The 25,178-nt window shown below is 47.6% G+C and overlaps 1 protein-coding gene across 1 annotated transcript in view; it reads right to left on the minus strand.

Annotated features, from left to right (window-relative positions):
• NDUFS4 (NADH:ubiquinone oxidoreductase subunit S4) overlaps positions 1-10,647 on the minus strand; it is a 52,030-nt gene extending 41,383 nt beyond the window's left edge. The window contains exon 1 of the mRNA XM_064140294.1: positions 10,492-10,647. Coding sequence (XP_063996364.1) covers positions 10,492-10,577 — 86 coding nt within the window. The 5' untranslated portion in view covers positions 10,578-10,647. The remainder of the gene's footprint in view (positions 1-10,491) is intronic.
• Between the last annotated feature and the right edge of the window lie 14,531 nt (positions 10,648-25,178).

Genomic DNA, 25,178 nt, shown 5'->3' on the forward strand with positions numbered 1-25,178 from the left:
CACAGCCACTGGGACCTCCTGACACCCCTCCTGCCATTTCCTTCCTAAATGCTGTATGTCCTGTGCAGTTCCTTGACCTCACTTCACCTGATGGCAACGCTGCTCTGCAAAAAGATTTGAAATGTTTGCTTCCCTTTCTCAAATAATTCTTTTCTATCACCCCACACAATGATGCCATCAGTGGATCACAGGTGCTTCAGAGTTCTACCCTGTCCCAGAGCAGTCTGGATCTATCCATGTGTTTCCATCCCTGAAGCACTGATTCTGGGTGCACTGGATGACCCTTCAAGTGAAAGCAAGCCATGGACTGCTTTCTGGTGCTATGGAACAGTAGCATCAGTTGTGGCCTATCACTTGGCTCCCTTCACTCACTTCAGCTTTTGACACCCTTGGCCATCGGGATACCCCTGTCATCCCAGAGACACAGATGGGTTCAAGACCTCTATAACTTCATGTCATTAGGGTGCATTGTGCACCAGTGTCAACCAGAGACTTACATTCCTGAAGGTCTGATGTACCAGGCCATCAGATCTCCATGATCCAGCAAACCTGACTGTTCCTCTTTTCCCTGTCTGGAGGCAAGGCCCCTCTAACCCTGCTCACAATCACTCACTTGTGAAAATGATTCGGAGGTTACTTCATGAGGAATACCTATTTGTGACTGGTTTCCCTTGCAGCTCAGGTACTCATGCAGCTAAGACTGTACTCAGTTTTCCAACCAACTTCCTTATGTCCTCTCCAGGATACGTACCCTGTAGGTAAAACTACAGGGTACCCTGTAGTGTCCCAGATTCTCTCTCTTGGCCAGGTGAATGCCAGCTTCTTATAGCTGAGACATGGGACTGTATAGGCAGGGAGCAGGACAAGTTATAGAATCATAGCACGCACTTGCTTGGGAAGGATTTCTAGACATTGTCTAGACCAACACGCTTGCAGTAAGCAGTAAGTGAAATGCAGGACCATACAGAGAAAGGGAGACTTCCCTTGTACTGCTGGACTTGGCCAGCCAATTCACATATCATTTGTCTCTAGTCATCTTTCCAGGACACTACTACCAATGAGCTGATTGTGGTGTGCTTTGTAGGAACTTCTGTCACAAGGGTGGTATGCATTGGATTTCATTTGGATCCAAGCACTCATCATTCAGATCGGTATGTATCACCTCCAGCACAGCTAAGTCACTCAGGTACTGGATTCCTTTCTTCATGGTGGTCCACTTCTTTGGGCAAGGAAGCCAGTGAAGAATCTGGAGAACAGGTCTTATGAGGAGCAGCTGAGGGAACTGGGATTATTAGTCTAGAGAAGAGGAGGCTGAGGGGATAACTCATTGCTCTCTACAACTACCTAAAAGAAGGTTTTAGTGAGGTGCATATCTGTCTCTTCTCCCCAGGTTCAAGTGATAGGACAAGAGGAAATAGCCTCAAATTGCACCATGGGAAATTTATGTTGGATATCAGGAAAAAATTCTTCACAGGAAGAGTGGTCAAACACTGGAATAGGCTGCCCGGAGAGGTGATGGAGTTACCATCCCTGAAGGTGTTCAAAAAACCTGCAGACATGGCACTTTGGAATATGTTTTAATGGCCTCAGTGGTGTTAGGTTGATGGCTCGATTCAATGAGCACAGAGATCTTTTTCAACTAAATCAATTCTATGATCCTATGCTCTACCTAGAAAGGGTACCTTTTCTCCACATGTGACAGAAGTAATTTCCAGGGGCTGAGGGTGTGTCTAATTCCAATTGCCTTGTCAATGGCCCCTTCCCTAGACAGGGATCCCAACTGCTTGGCTCCCTACTCTCTAATTCCAAACAACTGACCCTGTTATCCCAGCACCCGAGCAGCCAGGTCATAATGCGCTCATTGAGGTGGAGTGGAGCTACATCAGAGAAGCAACCTGTGCCAGTATCAGGCACCTCTACACACGAAAACAAAAAACTCTTCTAGAGACTACAGCATCAGCATTTGCAGTCTCAGAAGTAACACAATAAACACAACAAACAACTTAAATGAAGCCTGCTTTAAAAGAAAGGTTGTGTGCCCTGCTGTTCTCTAATTATCTCACTTCGTTTTCTTCCCATTAACTTCTATTCATTAACATGAAGACATTTTACAAGCATTTTTGGAGAAGTCATCTTTGAGAATGAAGATAACCTTATCAGCTACCTTATTTGCATGCTCTTTTCCATGCACTGACCCTCTCCTCCTTCACTGGTACTATTCTTTACTTATGCTAGTCTTCATATTCTTACAATCTGAGCAGCTATATAGCTCTCTGAATGGAGACTGCTTGCCTTGCTTATTCTTTGCTAAAGTGGAATAAACCCTTAAGGCCAAACTACGGCCTTAAATGCAAACCTTATTCTTGAATTCTAGTTTCGACAACAACATTCAGATTATTTGTCTCTTTCTCTGGTAGGCACAAGCAACACTGGCATGACAAAACATCACTGCTGTAGAATTTTGCTTCAAAAAACTTATGCCACACATAAAAACACTCTTTGATTACACAGAAGAGTCAGTTACTGCATGAAAAGCTCAGCCTTTTTTTCCTTCATTCAAAGTAAGAGTTGTTCTACTAAAAGTAGTAGGCCAGTTGTTTATTCTCCATTCTTTAAACAGACATAAAATATACCTCTGGTTTTGAAAGATAGCACTTTTGAACATTATTGACATTGGATGCAAAGTCCACAAAATCCCTACTTAAAACTACTGAAAAACTAAACAGTTTTCCTCTGCAACATTTTTTTTTGTTTGGACTTTAATACAAATCCCATCACTAAATTTAGCAGAACATTACTTTATTAGACTAATAGAAAATTACAACATTGGAAGTATTTGCATGTAAAGTATACACTCATAAAATATTCCAACTTCTATATATAAAAATCTGATTCTAAGATAAAAAAGGAATAGGAGCTGTTTATGAAATCTTCCATGTTAAGTCTCCAAGAATAAGCAACTGCAAGAATTGTTTGCCCACACACATTCTGGAGCTGTCTACAATACGTCTAGTTGAGTTAAAAGTTAATTTACTTCCTCAACGTCAGTCACAGGTCAAGGGAAGATTAAGACAGACAGAAATTTCTGCAGGTAGAAAGTGGCTTATCAACAAAACAGTACCTAAACATACTGTTATACTGCCAGAAGGGAACAACTGCACATTGAAACTCCAACAGAAAAATGCCATTCGTTTCTTAGGAAATAAGCATTGCAAAGAAGGTAATGGTGATGGTGCAGCTTACCTCCTGCTAGTTTATATATATCTTTTATGAGAAACAATACAGAAATGTGATCTTAAGACAGTTTAGAAGGATAGTTAAGTTTAGAAGGACAGTTTGGTTAAGATAGTTTAAAAGGATAGTCTGTAGCACATTCAGAATCAAATTCTTACAAAAGAATTTTAACAGCTTATAAAGACCCACTGTATTGTCATAAGAACAACACAACACAGATGGATGAAATGCATAAAGCAATAATATCTCCAGGATCATATAAATATACAAAAACTACTGGTAAAAATAAGATCTTTTTTAAAACTTTCTTTTTTCACTAGTTGTGAGCAGGCTCAAGCTTTAAGTATGTGAGCCTCTCAATATTTCTATCTCTTACAACAGTCAGTTTCAATAAGGACAGAAAACCCGGCCAACAGCAGAAAAGTCATTGGCCACCTGGTGGAGTGGGATATCTTTAATTTTTAGTTTTACTTAAAATACTACTAAATGTAATTTAGGACCCCATTGTAAAAAAAAGAGACCCAAATAAGCAAAAGAAGATAATCAGACGTGATTTATTCTCAAAGAACCAAAACCATATGAGTTTAAGAACAGATACTTTCCTACACCACAAAGAATCGTAGAATCATAGAATAGAATCAACCAGCTTGGAAGAGACCTCCAAGCTCATCAAGCCCAACCTAGCACCCAGCCCTGGCCAGTCAACCAGACCATGGCACTAAGTGCCCCAGCCAGGCTTGGCTTCACCACCTCCAGGGATGGCGATTCCATCACCTCCCTGGGCAGCCCATTCCAATGGAAAATATACTAATGTAAAACATACTAACTATAAGCAAATCTCTATTAGTTCATGACAGAACTAATTAGTCACAGTGCATTTGTACCTTCAGAACTCTAACTTATGTCTAACATGTCTAAGATTCACAAAGTTCTTTGTGAAAAAAAAAATGACAACAATAGTCACAGGATCAGTGCTGATGATAAATTATTATCATGCTAAGTAGTCGATTAGGCCATAGAGCAAGGTACACAAAGATGTCAGCAAAAGCAACACTGAAAATTCAGAACACAGATAAAAGTTTAAAATACCAAGTGACAAAGCTGGTGAGAGGCCTGGAGCACAGCCCTGTGAGGAGAGGCTGAGGGAGCTGGGGGGGTGCAGCCTGCAGCAGAGGAGGCTCAGGGCAGAGCTCAGTGCTGTCTGCAGCTGCCTGCAGGGAGGCTGTAGCCAGGTGGGGTTGGGCTCTGCTGCCAGGCAAGCAGCACCAGAACAAGGGGACACAGCCTCAAGCTGTGCCAGGGCAGGTCTAGGCTGGATGTGAGGAGGAAGTTGTTGTCAGAGAGAGTGATTGGCATTGGAATGGGCTGCCCAGGGAGGTGGTGGAGTGGCCGTGCCTGGAGGTGTTGAAGCCAAGCCTGGCTGGGGCACCTAGTGCCATGGTCTGGTTGATTGGGCAGGGCTGGGTGCTAGGTTGGACTGGATGAGGTTAGAGGTCTCTTCCAACCTGACTGATCCTATGCATTAGTGTCTCCACTGTCACTATAATTCATCAAGATGCATATAGCAGGTCATATTTCTCACAAGGTTGACCTACTATACCAGTCTAATACAGAAAGCTATATGCATTAAAAACAGAACAGATACTCAAGATAACATTGTAAAATTCAAGTTAAACACTGATTTTTAAAAGGTTTTTTCCCAGTGACTAATCAAAATGAAACTGTGTACAAGCACCATTTATAAAGCAAGAACAAGACCTTGACTTTTGTCTCTTAGCCTTATCCTGAAATTTTTTCCAGATACTAGAATAAAGCAGCAGTTTAATAAATCTCTGTTAGACTTAACCAAATTCATTAACAATCATTTGAATTAAGAAGCCACTTGCATGAATGTTGACAAAGTCAAATGTGGTAGAACTATCTTCTCTATTAATGAAAACCAAAGCTTCTGATGTTTCTGAACCTGACAACACCAATGTGCACAGCATATGAGAGTAAGCAGCAGACATGCATTACAGATAGATGCAATAATACATAATGTAACTGCCACAACACGCTCCTTGTTTCAGATTTGACACAGAAGTCAACACTGGCTGGCACTAACACTAACTAACTCGTGCTTTTACCTATCAGATGCAGTAAGAGCTTTGTCCATCTTTCTGCGTCTCTGGTCTACTTACATGGCTTAACGTAACTATACAATAAAAAAAAGTCAACACTATTTTGAGAAACAACAACAATCACCAAAAAACCCTCAGCAAACAAAAAAAAAAAAAAAAAAAAAAAACCCAAACAAACAAGATCCCCCCCCCCAAAAAAAAAACAGCAAAACAAAAAAGCTAGTGATCTTAAGGAAAAAAAAAACCAACCCAAAACTTCTACCACAAGGAGAAAGTGAAATCCTTCTCAAGATGAAACAAAAAAACAAGGCCAAAACCAGATTTAATAGTTCTCCTCTGCTTTCCTCCACATGACAGGAAACTTAGGGAAATAGCTGTCATAAAATTTGTCAGAACCAAATATAACTCAGGGAAATCCAAAACCAAACTCTTCTGTCTAGTGTAAAGAAGTCCTGGGAACTGTTTTCAAAAGTAGAGGGTAGTTATAGTATCCTCTAATAGTAGCTCTGAAAAACAGAGGACTCTAGGAAGTTTCACATGCAAAACTCTGCAAAAAACACCCTGCAAATAAAACTTAGTGCTTCAAGGTTTTAACTTTAATCCTATAGTGCTCAATCACACAATGTCAGGTGCTTCGACAGCTCATCCAGTCCAACCCCCCTGCAGAGCAGGACCACCTATACCAGACCACACAGGAATACAACCAGGCAGGGTCTGAATATCTCCAGAGAGAGAGACTCTCCTGGGCAGCCTGCTCCAATGATCTGTCACCCTCATAGGGAAAAAATTTCTCCTCACATTTCCATGGAACTTCCTATGCCTCAACTTCCACCCACTGCCTCTTGTCGTGGATCGGGCATCACCCAGCAGAGCCTGGCTCAGTGTCTTGGCACCACCCTTCAAATATTTATAAACATTAACAAGGTCATGCCCCAGTCTCCTCCTCTCCAAGCAGCACAGCCCCAGCTCCCTCAGGCTCTCTTCTTAAGGAAAATGTTCCACTCCCTTAACCATCTTTGTGCCTCTGTGCTGGACTCTCCCAAACAGTTCTATATCCCTCTTGAACTGGGGAGCCCAGAACTGGACACAGTACTCCAGATGCAGCCTCAGCAGGGCAGAGTAGAGGAGCAGGAGAACCTCTCTCAATCTACTAATCACAGCCCTTTGAATCCACCCCAGAATGGCACTGGGCCTCCTAGCCACAGGAGCACACTGCTGGCTGGCTCATGGTTAACCTCCCACCCAGTAGGATCCCCAGATCCTTTTCCCTTTAGCTGCCTCCAACAGGTTAGTCCCCACCTATACTGGTCCCTGGGTTTGTTCTTTCCCAGGTGCCAGACTCTACACTTGTAGAAGCTGATTCCATTTCTCCCTGCCCAACTCTGAGCCTGTCTAAGCCTTGCTGAATGCCAGCACAGCCTCCTGCTGTGGCAGCCTCTACACCCAGCTTAGTGTCAGCAGCAAACTTGCTGACAGTGCACTCTGTGCCCTCAGCCAGGTCACTGAGGAATATATTGAACAGAACTGGGCCCAGCACTGACCCCTGAGAGACTCCACTAGTCACAGGCTTCCAACTGGACTCCATCCCATTGACCACAACTCTCTGACTTCTTTCTTCACCCAGTTCCCATCCACCTCACTGCCTGATCACGCAGACCACACTGTCTCAGGTTAGCTATGGGGATGCTGTGGCAGACAGTGCCAAATGCTCTACTGAAATCAAGATAAACCACATCCAGTGTACTACCATCATCAATCCACTTGGTGATATCCTCATGACTTCCCGTTGGAAAAAACATCTTGACTGCTCTTAACACCCCCCTTGTCCTTGATATGCCAAGGATAAGCGCCACTACCTTTCCAGGGCTTGAGGTGATGCTGACCAGTGTAGAGTTGCCTGGGCCCTCCTGCTTATACTTTCTGAAGACTGCAGTGACATTTGCCTTTTTTCAGGCCCCAAGCACCTCCTCTGTGCACCACGACTTACTGAAGATGGTGGAGAGTGGTCTGGCAATACCCTGTGCCAGCACCCTCAGCAGCTGCAGGTACATCCCATCATGACTAGTGGACTTATGGATGTGCAGAGTACTTAATTGTTCCTTAACCCAGTCCTCATCAACCAAGGAAGAGTCCTCCTTGGTCATGCAAAATAGGTTACAAACCTTTAGCTCTCAATGAAGTGGCTTTTGGATAGCCACTCTGGATGACTACAGTTGGGAAACAAGCTTAAACAGTTTGTATTGTAAGGCCCTTCACAATTCTGTGACACAGGGAAGTATCTTTACCTGCTTTTTACAATAATGAGTTCTGAAATACTAAAGCTAGAAATGGGCCTTGCATACTGCCAATCTTTGGTGTACTTACTCATCCACTGAAACTTACCATATTGGAGTCATCTATGCTTCTGGAAAAACACTAAGGATTATATGGTATATAAGAAAGGTATCCCAAAGGAAAACAAACACATGAACTGCTTTCAAGAAGCAACTGAAAATACAGAAGCAAAAGACACCTTCCACGCATCGTCATCTAATTTTATTGCATTACTATAAGCTGCAGAAAGACATCTGGAATTTAAAATGCTGAGCCTTGAACCCCTTTCTTTAACTATTATCTTCAATTTGCCTTTCTAAGTAGGGAGACTCCAGCTTACTTTAAAATATATTTTGGATACAGTAGTAACTAAGAGGAAAGATGCAACTTTTGGTGCCTACTTCATCAAGAAAGTATTCCAGAACCCTTATGCGATGAGTGACAGCCTTCACAAACAGAGTGATTCCCCATTGGAATGGGCTGCCCAGGGAGGTGGTGGAGGCACCATTCCCTGGAGGTGTTCAAGAAAAGACTGGATGAGGCACTTAGTGCCATGGTCCGGTTGACTGGATAGGGCTGGGTGCTAGGTTGGACTGGATGATCTTGGAGGTCTCTTCCAACCTGGCTGATTCTATGATTCTATGATTCACAGTGCCGTAACTATCTTATTCTGAAACATCTTTTCCTTGTTCTAAGGAAAACTTTATTCTCACTCTTCTAGCATGTAACATTTGCAAAGATGTGTAAAACTGTTAAATTAGAAGAGACTCATAGTGCATCTCCCTGTCTCTCCTTTAAAAAGCTTGCAGATTTATTATCAGGCCACCCTCCTACAAGACGTGACGCTTAAGTTCCAGTCCCCTCATACAAATATTAACTGTCGCTAATTCTTCAGTTTCCCTCTGGTTAAAAGGCCAAGATACAGAGTCCCTGCCTCACATTTTCTTGCTGCTCATTCTCACTATTTGCTCTGGAAAAAATGCTTAAGAGAATCATAGAATCAGGCAGGTTGGAAGAGACCTCCAAGCTCATCCAGCCCAACCTAGCACCCAGCCCTGGCCAAGCAACCAGACCATGGCACCCCCAGCTCCCTCAGCCTCTCCTCACAGAGCTGTGCTCCAGGCCCCTCCCCAGCCTTGCTGCCCTGCTCTCAACACCTTCCAGCACCTCAACATCTCTCTGCAATTCAGGAGCTCAGAACTGGACACAGCACTGCAGGGGTGGCCTAAGCAGTGCTGAGCACAGGGGCACAAGAACCTCCCTTGTCCTGCTGCCCACACTGCTCCTCAGCCAGCCCAGGATGCCATTGGCTCTGCTGCCCACCTGGGCACACTGCTGCCTCCTCTGCAGCTCCTCTCTCCCAGCACCCCCAGCTCCCTCTCTGCCTGGCTGCCCTCAGCCACTCTGGCCTCAGGTCCCTCTGCAGGGCTCTCCTACCCTCCAGCAGCTCCACACCTGCTCCTAGCTTGGTGTCATCTACAAACTCTCTGATGCTGGACTCAATGCCCTGGTCCAGATCATCAGCAAAGGTATTGAACAGGACTGGGCCCAGCACTGATCCTTGGGGAACACCACCAGTGACAGCTGCCAGCTGGATGGAAAGGTGAAGCTTTAAACAAACAAAATTATTTTCAGGCTTAATCAGCTGCCTGATCTAATTTACCACATAACACAGGCAAGTTGTGTCAATGCTGCTGATGAAAATAAGGGCAGAAAGGAGCATCCAAACATGAACAGTTTTTGCATTAGCACAGAGAAAAATCTTAAATTCACATTCACAGATACCAGAAGTTTTTGTAGCCCTGAGGATTACTCTTCCTCACTGTAAAACAGGTGCCACGTTAAAAGGGAGGACGTGGCAGTAATCAAAGGGGCAGTCAGAGTATAAAAAGTGATGGAAAAAAAATAGTGTGTGTAGAGTTATTGTTTTCCTATGCATGTGTCCAAATATGGATTTATTTATTTTGGGGGAAAAGGAAGTTGTAAAAAGATTCCACAGATAAAAAAAAAACAAAACAAACAACTACTTAAAGTACCATTTAAGTGTATGTGAAAACCCAAACCTTTCAAATCACAGTTAATGGCCCTGACTTGTTTTTCTTGTGACTATGTGAGTCTTACAAAAACCTAACTCCTGGCACAGGCACAGATGTAAACAAATACATGCAAGTAAACACAAGTACAGATCGTCAACTAGTTAGGTCAGGTACTGGTGCTTCAATACCTGTCTCAACACCAAAAAAAAAGAAGCAGCGAGGTGACGCCAAAAACGATCATCTCTTTTCCAGCGTTATTTCGAGCGATCTGCTAAAGACCAGCTGGCTAGTGCCCCCAGAAATGTCACAGGTCTTAGGGGCAGGGCTCAGAAGGTAAACCACAGGGTGCACAACAGGACAAAGGGGTGCGGAGCTCTGGAAAGGCGGTGATGACGACGGGAGGAGGCATCGTTCTCTCTGGCTTCCTGGCACGGAAGCAAACGCTCTCCCGGTTTCCCTGCAGTTCCGACCAGCTCCCGACCTCTGGGCGCCGCAAGGACACCGGGCGAGCCGTCTCACCGAGTGAGACAGCAAGGACAGGGGGGACGGACAGGCACAGCCGCGTCGGATGGCCTCGGTCCGGCACTCGCTGGCATCCCGGCCCCCCTCCCGCCCGCGGCAGGGCCATGCGCGGCCCCCCACGGCCAGCGCCCGAGGCGGCCGCGGCGAAGGCCTAGGCCCGGGTCGGCCCCCTCGGGAGCGCGGCCGCCTTGGCGGGCCTCGGCGGCAGGCCCCTGCGTGCAGCGGTGCCGCCCAGCGCAGAGCGGAGTGCCCGCGGTGCCCGTTACCTGGGGGGCGCCGAGCGGGCCGCGGCGGCCCCGCTCCTCACGACAAGGTGCCTCAGCGCCGCTGACATTGAGAGCGCCGCCGCCATGTCGCTCGCCGCAAGCAGCTGGGGGACGGCGGCTCCGCGGGGCCAAACCTCCTCCGTCCAGACAGGAAGCGCGAAGGCGGAAAGAGGAAACGGGAGCGGCGAACGGGCGGGCGAGGCTGGGCTGTGGAGGCTCGGCAGAGAGAGGGGCAGGAGCAGCGCAGCGAGAGCTGCGTACAGCCGGCCAGCACGGAGAAGAGGCAGGCTGATAGCCAGAGCCCTGTGAGAAATGGTGCACAGGCTCGGGGCGCAGGCTCCCCTTGCCGCCAAGCAGCCTCACCTCGGAGTTTCCGCCAGCTCTGGGCATGGGACTGCTCTCTTCGGTGGCAGAGGACAGGCCCTTGGGAGGATCGAGGCTAGCCTCCAGGGCCTCACAGCGCTGGCCAAGGGACACACACTGGACAGTGCCGGCCAGTGTGTGGTGTTTGGGAGCCGGCCCACCAGGTGTGACAGACAAGGTGACCTCCGAGCCCTGGAGTCGCACTTGGAGCCCTTCCCTTGCCGCCTGCGAACAACAGCAGTGGGATAGGCAGTTCTGGGACCCTTCCTTAGGGAAGTGTTAGGCTTCCTGCCCAGAGAAGGGCAGCAAGGCTGGGGAGGGGCCTGGAGCACAGCCCTGTGAGGAGAGGCTGAGGGAGCTGGGGGGGTGCAGCCTGCAGCAGAGGAGGCTCAGGGCAGAGCTCATTGCTGTCTGCAGCTGCCTGCAGGGAGGCTGTAGCCAGGTGGGGTTGAGCTCTGCTGCCAGGCAACCAGCAACAGAACAAGGGGACACAGTCTCAGATTGTGGCAGGGGAGGTCTAGGCTGGATGTTAGGAGGAAGTTGTTGTCAGAGAGAGTGATTGGCACTGGAATGGGCTGCCCAGGGAGGTGGTGGAGTCACTGTCCCTGCAGATGCTGAAGCAAAGCCTGGCTGCGGCACTTAGTGCCATGGTCTGGTTGATTGTCTAGGGCTGGGTGCTAGGTTGGGCTGGGTGAGCTTGGAGCTCTCTTACAACCTGGGTGATTCTCTGATTCTATGAAATTGTTTCACAATGTAAAAAACCCTGTATAGTTCTTTTCCCCTTCAAAAGAGCAGTGCTGCAGAAAAGTGCTGGTGATTTTACAGATAGCAGTACTTAAAATTACTCATTTTCAGCCATTGGTGAGCATGTCAGATGCAGTAAGATACTAGGAGTAATATTGTAGCAATGATTTCTTTGAATGTCTTGCATGAGGAGGTATCACACAGTATCACAGTATCATTAGGGTTGGAAGAGACCTCACAGATCATCAAGTCCAACCCTTTACCACAGAGCTCAAGGCTAGACCATGGCACCAAGTGCCATGTCCAGTCCTGCCTTGAACTGCCCCAGGGACAGTGACTCCACCACCTCCCCGGGCAGCCCATTCCAGTGTCCAATGACTCTCTCAGTGAAGAACTTTGTCCTCACCTCCAGCCTAAATCTCCCCTGGTGCAGCCTGAGGCTGTGTCCTCTCGTTCTGGTGCTGGCCACCTGAGAGAAGAGAGCAACCTCCTCCTGGCCACAACCACCCCTCAGGTAGTTGTAGACAGCAATAAGGTCACCCCTGAGCCTCCTCTTCTCCAGGCTAACCAATCCCAGCTCCCTCAGCCTCTCCTCGTAGGGCTGTGCTCAAGGCCTCTCCCCAGCCTCGTCGCCCTTCTCTGGACACACTCAAGCATCTCAATGTCCCTCCTAAACTGGGGCCCCAGAACTGAACACAGCACTCAAGGTGTGGTCTGACCAGTGCAGAGTACAGGGGCAGAATGACCTCCCTGCTCCTGCTGGCCACACCATTCCTGATGCAGGCCAGGATGCCACTGGCTCTCTTGGCCACCTGGGCACACTGCTGGCTCATGTTCAGGTGGATATCAATGAGAACCCCCAGATCCCTCTCTGTCTGGCTGCTCTCCAGCCACTCCGACCCCAGCCTGTATCTCTGCATGGGGTTGTTGTGGCCAAAGTGCAGCACCCTGCACTTGGAGCTATTGAAGCCGTCCCCTTGGACTCTGCCCATCTGTCCAGGTGGTCAAGGTCCCGCTGCAGAGCCCTTCTGCCCTCCAACCCAGCCACATCTGCCCCCAGCTTGGTGTCATCTGCACACTTGCTGATGACTGACTCCATGCCCTCATCCAGATCATCTATGAAGATGTTAAAGAGGATGGAGCCCAGCACTGATCCCTGAGGGACACCACTAGTGACAGCTGCCAGCTGGATGTGGCACCATTCACCACCACTCTCTGGGCTCAGCCCTCCAGCCAGTTCCTAACCCAGCACAAAGTGTTGCCATCCAAGCCATGGGCTGACAGCTTAGCCAGCAGTTTGCTGTGGGGGACAGTGTCAAAGGCCTTGCTGAAGTCCAGACAGACCACATCCACAGGCCTCCCCACAGCCACCAAGCAGTCACCTGATCATAGAAGGAGATCAGGTTGGAGAGGCAGGATCTGCCCTTCCTAAACCCATGCTGGCTGGACCTGAGCCCTTTGCCATCCCTCAGGTGTGCTCTTATCACCCCCAAGATAACCTGCTCCATCAGTTTCCCTGGCACTGAGGTCAGGCTGACAGGTCTGTAGTTCCCAGGTTCCTCCATCCCACCCTTCTTGTGGATGGGGACCACGTTGGCAGTTTCCAGTCTCCTGTGAGCCAGGACTGCTGGAAAATGATGGAGAGCAGCTTGGCCAGCTCAGCTGCCAGCTCTCTCAGCACCCTGGGATGGATCTCATCTGGTCCCATGGACTTGTGGGTGTCCAGGTGGCTCAGCAGGTCCTGAACTAATTCTTCATGGATTTCCAGGGGAACACACTGCTCCCTGACCCCATCCCCCACTTGCCCTGAACTCCTCCCTCCTTACTGCTGAAAACTGAGGCAAAGAAGGCATTCAGAACCTCAGCCTTTTCTGAGGTGACATGTTACATACAGGTAGGAAAATACCTCACACTTCTGAACTCAGGGATTCTTGACAGAAGGACTTGGAGGGCTCTGTCCACCATGGTGTTCTGTGATTTGGGGTTTTTCCTCAGCAATATCCATTATCACCCTAGCAGGATGTTATTTCTCCTGCTGAACCTTCAGTTGCATGCAGACAGACATAGTAAAGAAATCTGCCTCTGGAAATGAGTGAATCTCTTTCCCCTGCATGACCAGTGACTGGTTAGAGAAGGCATTCACACCACCTTGGGTTTCCTTCTGCTAATCTAAGTTTGTCCCTTTTTGTGGTGCTTCAGCTAAGATGTTCTTAGTTCTGAAAACACAGGAAGACTTTAGAGCTGTTCAAAGGCACTAGTGGTCTGGTGAGGGCAGTTGCCCTTGAGGGCTCCATTTAAACTTAGGCAAATTATTTGAGTCTACTTTGCATCAGCTGGCAAATCATCATAGCTCAACCGAAGGCCTTTGGGGTAGATCTAGCTTGGTATCTGCTGTCTTCTTTCACTGTCAGGGCTGGAGCTGGTGGTTTGGGCAGCACATGAAGGCTGTTGTGCTTCATGTGGCTCAGTCCTTTGAACTCCTGCTCTCCCTCCCACCTCTGCTTTGGGTTGGAGGACGACAGAGGTGGCACGCAGCAGCTGGAATTTGGAGCTGCCACCTTATTATCTGAATCTCTGAGAGAAGAGTGCCATATTCAAGGGCTGCCTTTGGCAGCTGCAGAGACAGGACTTTCTTGTGCTAGATCACAGCGACTGATGAGCTTGAGCATGTGTGCAAGTGAATGTGGTGCTAATTGCTAGCACAGTCCCTGGAACCGTTTGGCTCTGGCCAATTAGCACCGTCCCAAACAATGTTTGAGCACAGTCTGGGAACTAGCGTGGGCCTGGAACTGTTCTTAATAAGCTGCATGGATGAGGCCATCCTGGGTTTTGGAATAGGTTTTTTTTTTTTTTTTTGAGCAGCGAACTAGAGGGGAAAGAGTTTAGCTCCATGGAGCTGAGCTGCGTCAGGAGTACAAAAAGGTCCTTGGACTGTTTATTTACTAATATAACCCTAACTGTAGCAATTGTTTGTGAAGCTTTGTTGTTTAGGAGTCACAAACACAGGGGAGACTATTTGAAGGCAAACAACAGAGGCAGCATGTGTGGCAATCCAAGTGCACAGTTTACCATGAAATTAATATGCACCAACAGTCCCTTGCAGTCTGGTGCTCGAGAAAGAGAGAGAGATTAACTTTTCTGTCTCCCACTATTTCCCCAGGTTTAGAAGGAGACCTGTGAGATACTCCTGCGCAGGTTTGAGTTGAATACCTACTGTTTAATCTGGTCGGCTGAAATGTTGTGTCAGTGCATTCACAAAGATAATGCAACACCTTTTAAAGTCGACACATCTTGGGTCAAACAAATGAATTTTTGTGCGTAACGGTCTCAGAAGATGAAGTGTTAAATGTCGTATTCCCCAGAACAAGTCAACGCATCAGTTTTTGAGGTGATTGCAGAGGACTCATTCTAAGTCCATACTTTCCTGAAGGCTTAAACTTTTCATTCATGATTCTGGCTGCAAGCTGCTCTTCTGTCACTGATATATCGTGAAACACTGTCCCTCAAGACTGAAAGAGTTCATGTGCCAGCACTTATTGTGCTGTACAGTATGCTCACAGTTCCTATTGTCTCAATCTATGAGAAAGCTTATTAGCTTAACTATGCAGAGTTAGAGTCATATTTTCTTTTCGCATATGTGAGCTGCACACATGGTGAGAATTGGAGAGGAAAATTTAACCTTTTACTTTTTTTTTGCCTGCAAGACTGAGGTTGCACAGCTTCACTCCGTGGCCAAGAAAATAAATTCTGGTTCACATAACTTCATAGTCTTGACTAAACCACACTTGGTAGTGACGATCAGAACACTAGAGCTGTTTCTTAATGTATTGTTGCTTCGAATTGGTTTGTTTTCTTCTGGGTGGCATAGTAGAGCTGTGCAGGAAGCAACAGTATCGGTCTGAAACATCTCAGCCTAGTACCGCAGAGAACTGGCAGTAAGGAGGTACAAGGGACAAGCAGATCATGCCGGCTATGGCTGTATGCATCCCAGCTCCATGCTGTTTGGTGGTTGCATTGCATTTACATACAGAAGCTATGATTTCAGCATTGCATAACTCTCAGATTCTGACCCTTCAGACATCCAGACACAACAGCTGAACATATGATTAGGTAATTCACAGTAATTTTATAGGACTGGAACTTAGTTTCTAAAATACTCCATTTTAGTTTGAAAATTCTTGCTGGAAGGTTTTATCTTAGTAAGAACTTATTCTGTAAATTGTGGTTCTTTTGGCTCGCTTCTGTCCAAAACAGTTTTTCTTGCTGCTGAAATATCAGCTCGGTTATGCTTCCATTTTTTGTTTTGAGTTTGGGGTGGGGGGTGGGGGGTGAGTATTTGCAGTGAGACAAAGACTATTCCTCTTAAACAGTACTTTGCAAAACCTTGCCACGTTTTAGGTGTCAGAATGAATGTAATGGGGGGATTTTTTTGCAGATAGAATGTCTCCATTTAAAAATGAATCAGCATAAGAACCTGACGTTTTGGTATTTTCACGTTTGCTTACGTTCTCTGTGTGGCAGGCAGGGTGGTATGGAAACTGACAGCATTCTCAAAGTCTGATTGTATATTAAATTTACAGTGCACTTGGAGCTGTCTGCATTTAATTCCCCCTCCCCTCCCACCCCACCCCTTTTCATAAGAGTGAATAAAACATCTCGGCTTATACAGGAGAAAAAAATTAAAACCAGGCAGAGCCAGCCCCATTGTAAGCTTCACATGCAATCAAACAGCCTCACAGGGAAACTCCCCTTCCTGGCTGCACTGCTGCCACTAGTGAACCACAATTTAAAAAAAAAAAAAAAAAAAAAAAAAAAAAAAAGAAGAAGAAGAAGGAAAACAAAAACCAACACTTTTTATGCTCCCTGCTTTCAAGCTAGACATTGACATGTGAACCAAAATCTTCTTTTTAACTATTGCCCGGGAGGCCACCAAAGAATCCCAGTTGACCCCCTGCCATCAGAGTGAGTGATGGTCGGTTGCTGGTGTTGCAGCTCGCTTCCCCCAGGCTGCCACCCTGAGAGATCCCACCATCCACCGTCGGTGTGAGTGACATTAGCCCACTGGGCTTTGAAAACACTTTTCAGGTCGGTCATCGCGGAGAGATAGCTTCCTTCACACACACCATCAGGGTGAGTGACGTCAGGCCACTGGGGTTTAAAATACAGACCCTCAGGCTTGCTAAGCTGACACTGCTGAGAAAACTGCTTTTATTGTTTTACATCAGCAGGGACCTCTTTGTCTTTTTTTGCATTGTTTACTTAGAAGCCAGCCTCCCCCTTCCCCAACTCCCACTGCAGACAATTATTAACATCTGTAGCACAATTCCTACTTTTTTTTTTTTTTTAATTGGAGGTGAAGCAGATTTTAGTCTTTGAATTTTTATAGCCATCTGCCCTCTCATGTGAGTTTGAAGGATCCCGGGTGTGCCTGGGTATTTGTTAGTGGGAGAGTCTTAGAATGAGAGCAATTCCTAGAGATTCTAGTCCTGTTAGATGTCCAACTCAGACACTCCTTGACTGATAATTCTAATGATAGCCTTTCTTCTTTTTTTCCTGAGGCTCCTGGAAAATTAAGACTTCAGGAAGTGTTTTTCTCCAGTCTTGGCAGAGGGTGACTCTAACTGGTACTTGGTCTTCCAGTTTGTACTGCAGAACTTAAAAGGCTCCTCTCCAGCCAACTGTTAGAGAAATACATACCTGACAGTTTGTTTGGTGCTTGAACCCTAAATGTTGACAGTGAGATTTTAGGAGCTTTGTGAACTGATACGTGGGATTTAGGATAAAACTCCTGCAGTGGTTAGTATAGAATAAAAAGACTTAATATTGACTGCTGGAAACACTCTATTATTGGTGATACATAGTGCAGGAGGAGTGGCATTTTTCTGAACTCTGTTGCCATTTCTTTCAAAATTAGGAGGTGTTTCTTCATACATTACTGAAAAGTGGTGATTTTTTTTTTTTGTTTTCAAATATCCAGCAGATTCTAATTCCTTGTGAAAACAGAAAACAAAACGAACAAAAAACTCACACAAGGAAACCAGAAAAATAGGTGAGCTAAAAGAAGTGCCTGCATTTCAGACTGGAGAAAGATTACTTGGTTAATTGATCATTTATGTACAGGTGCAGACTGTATTAAAGCTGACAGGGGGGTTGTGTGATTTATTTAACTTGATTTTCATTGCCCTGTGCAGTTTGAAGGTCTTGTCTCATTGATCTGATCCACCTTCATTTGGATGCAGAAACTCATGGTGGGAGTCAGATTTCACCAGAGGTAATGTGTGGAGTAACATCACTCTTAAGGAGGAATTTAGTGTCTTGAAATAGCCTCTCACTGCTTCAGCTTGCCTATTTTTTGAGTGTCTTCAGCTACAGATGCTGCATGACACCAGTTTCACTGAAGGGAGAGGCTTTTTGAGGGTTTTGAGACATTAGCAGGGAATTATTGAAAGTACACAATAAAAATTATTTTGATGAAGCAACTGCTCTGTCTGGTAAAATGCAGTTGGAAAGAGTTTGCTTTAGCCTTATGACAACTGAAATGTAATAGCTGTGCAGTAGTAGACAGACTGAGCTCTTTTCTGGTCATTGAAGGAGCCACTAGGAGTTACCACAATGAGGAGTTCATAGAACCATAGAATCAGACAGGGTTGGAAGGGACCACAAGGAGCAGCCAGTTCCAAACCCCCTGCCATGCCCAGGGACACCCTACCCTAGAGCAGGCTGCACACAGCCTCAGCCAGCCTGGCCTCAAACACCTCCAGCCATAGGGCCTCAACCACCTCCCTGGGCAACCCCTGCCAGCCTCTCACCACTCTCCTGCTCAACAACTCCCTCCTCACCTCCACTCTGACTCTCCCCACCTCCAGCTTTGCTCCATTCCCCCCACTCCTGCCACTCCCTGACAGCCTCAAAAGTCCCTCCCCAGCTTTTTTGGAGCCACTCAGATGCTGGAAGGCCACCAGAAGGTCACCTGGGAGCCTCCTCTGCTCCAGACTCAGCAGCCCCAACTCTTTCAGGCTGTGCTCACAGCAGAGCTGCTGCAGCCTCTCAGCATCCTCCTGGCCCTGCTCTGGACACTCTCCAGCATCTCCACAGCCCTCTTGTCCCAGAGGCTCCAGAGCTGGATGCAGTACTCCAGGTAGGGTCTCAGCAGAGCAGAGCAGAGGGGGAGAATCCCCTCCCTGGCCCTGCTGGCCACACTGCTGCTGCTGCAGCCCAGGCACTGCTTGGCTCTCTGGGCTGCAAGTGCACACTGCTGGCTCCTGTTGAGCTTCTCCTCCAGCAGCACCCCCAAGTCCCTCTCCTCAGGGCTGCTCTCCAGCCAGTCCCTGTCCCAGCCTGGATTGGTGCTTGGCATTGCCTCGACCCAGCTGCAGGACCTTGCCCTTGGTCTTGTTGCACCTCCTGAGCTTGGCCTGTGCCCACCTCTGCAGCCTGTGCAGGTCCCTCTGGGTGGATCCTGCCCTCCAGCCTGGCTGCTGCAGCACACAGCTTGGTGTGGGCAGCAAACTTGCTGAGGGTGCATTCAGTGCCACTGTCCATGGCACCCACAAGGATGCTTCTGAGGTCACTGAAGGCAAGGATGGCACTGAGTTTTCCATTTATGTTTTCATCCTAAGTTACAATCTTAAATTCTATGTTTTTCTGTAGTCATTAAAGTTCTTTTTAAAGGTGTCACTGGCATGAGCTTGATAATGTTCTGTGGTAGTAAGCATCACAAGCCAGTTGTATATGTTGGAGAGGGGTTAGGGTGGGTTTTGTTATTGTGTTGATTGTGTTTGTTTGGGTTTTGGGAGATTAGGGTTTGTTTTTTTTGGGGGGAGGGGGTACTATTGTCCTAGATTTTGAACAAACTCTGCCTCACTATCATATGCACGAGGTGTTCAAGACTGACTGTTTCCATACCATGTGAGCTGAAACAAGAACTGGACCTTGCACTTCTGCAGTTCAGAGCCACAGGCAATACTGGAAACCTAACTGATGTGCTATAAACTTTGCAAAAGCTTTTGCTTTTGATCCTGGCTGTAACAATCTGTGCACCTTGCCATTATGCTCCTGTTTTCTTTACCTGACTGAAGAAAAAGGTACCTCTAGTTCTCTTTTTGCTGCTTACAGCCTCACAGGATGTTAGGGGTTGGAAAGGACCCAAGGAGGTCATCAAGTCCAACTCCTCTGCCATGGCAGGACCATACAATCTAGCTCAGGTCACACAGGATCACATCCAGACAGGCTTGAAAGTGTCCAGAGAAGGAGACTCCACCACTTCTCTGAGCAGCCTGTGCCAGGGCTCTGGGATGATTACAGTAAAAAAGTTCCCCCTTTTGTTGAGCTGGAACTGCCTGTGCTGCAACTTACACCCGTTGCTCCTTCTGTTATCCCAGGAAGCACTGAGCAGAGCCTGTCCTCCACCTCCTGACCAGTCCTCAGATAGTTACAATCATTTATTAGGTCCCCTCTCAGTCACCACTCTGGTGTGCATGCTTTCATACTAGCGGCACGTCTCAACCAGCTCTCCTGTCTAATGTGATCTGGGAAGGAGCAGTATACAGCACTGTGCAATTTAGGCACTCCCTGCCATGAAAATCCACAGGTCTCCTTCTACTGAAAGATCTGACTGTAGTACACGATGTGTGAGGACTGATCAAGCTGTTGAGGGGCCTGGAGCACAGCCCTGTGAGGAGAGGCTGAGGGAGTTGTGGGTATGCAGCCTGCAGAAGAGGAGGCTCAGGACAGACCTCATTGCTGTCTGCAGCTCCCTGAGGTGTTCCAACACCTCTGCCATGCCCAGGAACACCCTACCCTATAGCAGGCTGCCCACAGTCTCAGCCAGCCTGGCCTGAAACACCTCCAGGGATGAGGCTTCCACCACCTCCCTGGGCAAACCCTTCTGTACTCTCACCACCCTCATGCTGAAGAACTTCTTCCTAACGTCCAGGCTGACTCTCCCCACCTCCAGCTTTGCTCCATTCCCCCCAGTCCTATCCATACCGGAGAGCCTAAAAAGTCCCTCCCCAGGTTTCTTGCAGCCCCCTTCAGATGCTGAATACATACATTGTGTTTGTGTATACATATGTATATAGTTGTTATTGCTGAAAATGTATGCATTGTTTTTTCAAGGCACACGTACAGAGTGTCCCTGAAGCGCTACTGGAACTGCTGTCTTTCTCTTGGTGTGCAAGCAGTCAAGATACCTTGATGGGCCTAGAAGTCATGTCAGGAAATGGATGGTCTTGGAGGTCACTTGGAGGTCTCTTCCAACCTGATTGATTCTATGATTCTGTTCTATAATTCTGTGGTCCAGTTGATTGGACAGAGCTGGGTGCTAGGTTGGACTGGATTATCTTGGAGGTCTCTTGCAACCTGTTTGATGCTATGATTCTGTATGAAGTGGAGCTGGCACACAAGCCCCCTTGCCAGGAGAACAGCCTTCTCTTCCTTCATACATGGGCAAAGTACGTTAGATCAGTACCTTATTTTCTGATCACAGCCAGATAATTGTATGACAGATGCCTTCAGTTGCTATTAGAGCTGCTGTGTTAATTAATAAATCCTTGTGAATCACGCTGCTAAAATTAGCCTCAGAAATACACAGTCACTGTTTAGTAATTTTCTTGTGCCTTTCTCTTTGCTTAACTTGAGGTTGCTGGAGCCTGTGTTTCACTGTCGCCGAGGCTGATTGCCCATTTCCTTTGCACCGCCAAGTTAAACTAAAGGCATCAAAGTGCTGCTGCTGTCTGAGATCCTTCAGCAGTCCTGCCGAAGACAGAAGGTTTTTTTCGATGTGAAAATTGCATCACCGTATTGCAGGGGAAGGAAAAGTGCTTCCTTGGAAGAGTGCCAGGCTTAGCACACAGTGAGGAGTACAGCTCGCATGAGCAGAGGAGTAACGCTGTGTGGAGGCCCTGGGCTAGCCTAGATGCTCAAAACAGGTGCAGATTTCTCCAGCTGCCACTGCTGGAGTGAAAGCTTGGGAGCTGTGGTTTCATTAATTTCTCTTTTTATGCTTGATTGCTTCTTTTGTTTATTTGGTTTTTAGCTTCCAGTATGTCAGCTACTACCTGCTAACTAAACCTGTGAAGTCCCAGTGGAGACAAGGCAACTACCTTACTACTATGAAGGCAATAGTGCTCACTCTGCTCAGTTACTTTTGGACAAGTGGAGTGGTCACAGACTCATAGAATCACCCAGGTTGGAAGAGACCTCCGAGCTCATCCGGGGCACACTGCTGCCTCCTCTTCAGCTCCTCTCTCCCAGTACCCCCAGCTCCCTCTCTGCCTGGCTGCTCTCAGCCACTCTGGCCCCAGCCTGTAGTGCTGCTTGGGGTTGTTGTGGCCAAAGTGCAGAACCCTGCCCTTGGCCTTGTTCTGTCTCATCCCATTGGCCTCTGCCCACCCATGCAGCCTGGCCAGGTCCCTCTGCAGGGCTCTCCTACTGTCCAGCAGCTCCACAGCTGCTCCTAGCTTGGTGTCATCTGCAAACTCACTGATGCTGGACTCAATCCCCTGCTCCAGATTATCAAAAAAGACATTGACCAGGACTGTGCCCAGCACTGATCCTTGGGGAACACCACCAGTGCCAGCTGCCAACTGGATAATCTCTACTAGGATGCTGCCACCAGGTAGGTTTTAATTATGGGCTGTAAGATCAACTTTCTGGAATAAAGGATGCATAAGCATCTGTGATTTAACTCCTCTTGTTCTCTTTGTGAGACAAATGATTGCTTTGGCTCTCCTAACATAATTTATCGTCATGCATTCTTCATTTTCTTCTGCCTTTTGGTATTTTGATGTTTGCTTTAGCCCTGTTAACATTTCCATGATCCTTTCTAACCAGAGCTTCATGATGTATTTTTGTTTGGTAGGTCAGACAGCTTGTTCTCATGTGGACAGATCAATGACAGAAATGTAAGGACATGTGAGTTATTTTCCCACATTCCAGAGTTTGAACAGCATCTCAGACTGAGCTATGCACCTGGATTATTCCTAGCAGTATCAGGAAGCTATGAGATGTGTCCAATAGTTCTGCTTTCTCTCTCGCCCTTTGCCTCACCATTCTGCCCAGCTGTATTTCTGCAGCCAGCATCTCTTCTATTTAAGCATAGAAGAAATTACACTAAGTGTTCCTTTACTAAAAGTGCCTCTGCTGTAATGCTGATTCCGTGTGCCATGGAGGCTGTGTTATGTAGTTCATTACTCAGAATCTCAAGACAGGATTGCCTAATATGAGAAGCTAAGACAAGATCATTTGCATAGCTCACTTGGACTTCACAGCTTGCATTTCTGAGCAGGGGAAAATGCCAAGATTCCATAAGGCAACTACGTATTGCAGATCTGGCATCTCTCCTGTGCAGAAACACAGATTGTGAAGTTCATTCGAGTTACTCAAAGCAGTCAGGTTCTTTTCCCAAGTATTTTGCTAACAAGGACAGAGAATTATAGAATCAGCCAGGTTGGAAGAGAGCTCCAGGCTCAGCCAGCCCAACCTAGCACCCAGCCCTGCCCAACCAACCAGACCATGGCACTAAGTGCCCCAGCCAGGCTTGGCTGCAACACCTCCAGGCACAGCTACTCCACCACCTCCCTGGGCAGCCCATTCCAATGCCAATCACTCTCTCTGACAACAACTTCCTCCTAACATCCAGCCTAGACCTGCCCTGGCACAGCTTGAGGCTGTGTCCCCTTCTTCTGCTGCTGGCTGCCTGGCAGCAGAGCCCAACCCCACCTGGCTACAGCCTCCCTGCAGGCAGCTGCAGACAGCAATGAGCTCTGCCCTGAGCCTCCTCTGCTGCAGGCTGCACCCCCCCCAGCTCCCTCAGCCTCTCCTCACAGGGCTGTGCTCCAGGCCCCTCCCCAGCCTTGCTGCCCTTCTCTCAACACCTTCCAGCGCCTCAACATCTCTCTTGAATTGAAGAGACCAGGACTGGACACAGCACTGCAGGGGTGGCCTGAGCAGTGCTGAGCACAGGGGCAGAAGAACCTCCCTTGCCCTGCTGCCCACACTGCTCCTCAGCCAGCCCAGGATGCCACTGGCTCTGCTGCCCACCTGGACACACTGCTGTCTCCTGTTCAAAACATTTACTATTAGTGTTTTCCTTCTACACTATTTGCATCTTAAGATATTAGTTATATTCACTTACCTACTGGATCTTTTTCCTGATTCTTCAAGGCAACAAACCCCTGTAGTGCCTTTGACAATGAAGGCTGAGACACGTGCACCTTTGCTGGCCAATTCAGGTACCGTGCACAACTCCTTTGTGGCTTTCTCTTACGCTGCTCCATCACTTCCAAGTTGTACAAGCAGATCCTAGACCATATAAATAAAGACTTTCACATGCACGCTGTGCAAATCTGAGTTGCAGGCTGCCTCTCTGTTAGTGAATAGAATGGACTAAGGACTGTTATTTGGTCATGAAGTTAACTGGCATGGTTGGATGAGGCCTTGAGCAACCTGTTCTAGTGGAAGGTGTCCCTGCCTATGCTGGGGGTTTGGAACTGGGTGAGCTTTGAGGTCCCTTTCAACTTAAACCATTCTCTGATTCTATGATTCTATGGCAAGCCCTGTGTCTGCGTGGCTAGCTGTTTGTGGTGGTTTGGCTGTTACCCACCCCCCCTCACTTTTTAGAAACACCCAGCTAACTCAGCCGGCTCTGGGAGTATAAATGAAGCTATTTATTTACAGCAGCACAATGTACAAGCAGATAGTTACAGTATATACAGTTATAGACAGAAATATACAAGGTAAAAGGTAATACAGAAACACAACAGCCCTCCCAGAAACCTGAGGGGCTCTCAACCACCCCTGCACCTCCCCCTACCCCTCTCAACATTACCCCAGTTCTCAGGAAGAAAAGAGGTGCAGCCAAGAGGTTAGGGAGCAAGGTTAGTGGCAGCAAGGTTAAGGAGATGTGGTTCGGTCTGAAGCCAAAAGCAGAGTGAGAAAATGGCAAAAGTTATCTAATGTTTACCCTTCTTGTTCCCATAGCTCTCAGTGAGACTGTGAGGGAAGGAGACATCACCAATGTTTTCCTTTCACAGCCAATTATCTACTTTCTCTCACCAAAACATTCTAGCCTGCTTCAAACTAGCACACTGTTTTACCCTTCTGACTATATTCACTATAAGCTACAACTATCATACAGTCACAGAATCAGGCAGGGCTGGAAGGGACCACAAGGAGCAGCCAGTTCCAACCCCCTGCCATGCCCAGGGACACCCTACCCTAGAGCAGGCTGCACACAGCCTCAGCCAGCCTGGCCTCAAACACCTCCAGCCATGGGGCCTCAACCACCTCCCTGGGCAACCCATTCCAGCCTCTCACCACTCTCCTGCTCAACAATTTCCTCCTCACCTCCAGCCTCACTCTCCCCACCTCCAGCTTTGCTCCGTTTCCCCCAGTCCTGGAACTCCCTTACAGCCTCAAAAGTCCCTCCCCAGCTTTTTTGGAGCCCCCTTCAGACCCTGGCAGGCCACAAGAAGGTCCCCTGGGAGCCTCCTCTGCTCCAGCCTGCACAGACCCAACTCTTGCAGTCTGTGCTCACAGCAGAGCTGCTGCAGCCTCTGAGCATCCTCCTGGCCCTGCTC

The sequence above is a fragment of the Pogoniulus pusillus genome, chromosome Z, assembly GCF_015220805.1.
Source record: "Pogoniulus pusillus isolate bPogPus1 chromosome Z, bPogPus1.pri, whole genome shotgun sequence".
Classification (NCBI taxonomy): Eukaryota; Metazoa; Chordata; class Aves; order Piciformes; family Lybiidae; genus Pogoniulus; species Pogoniulus pusillus.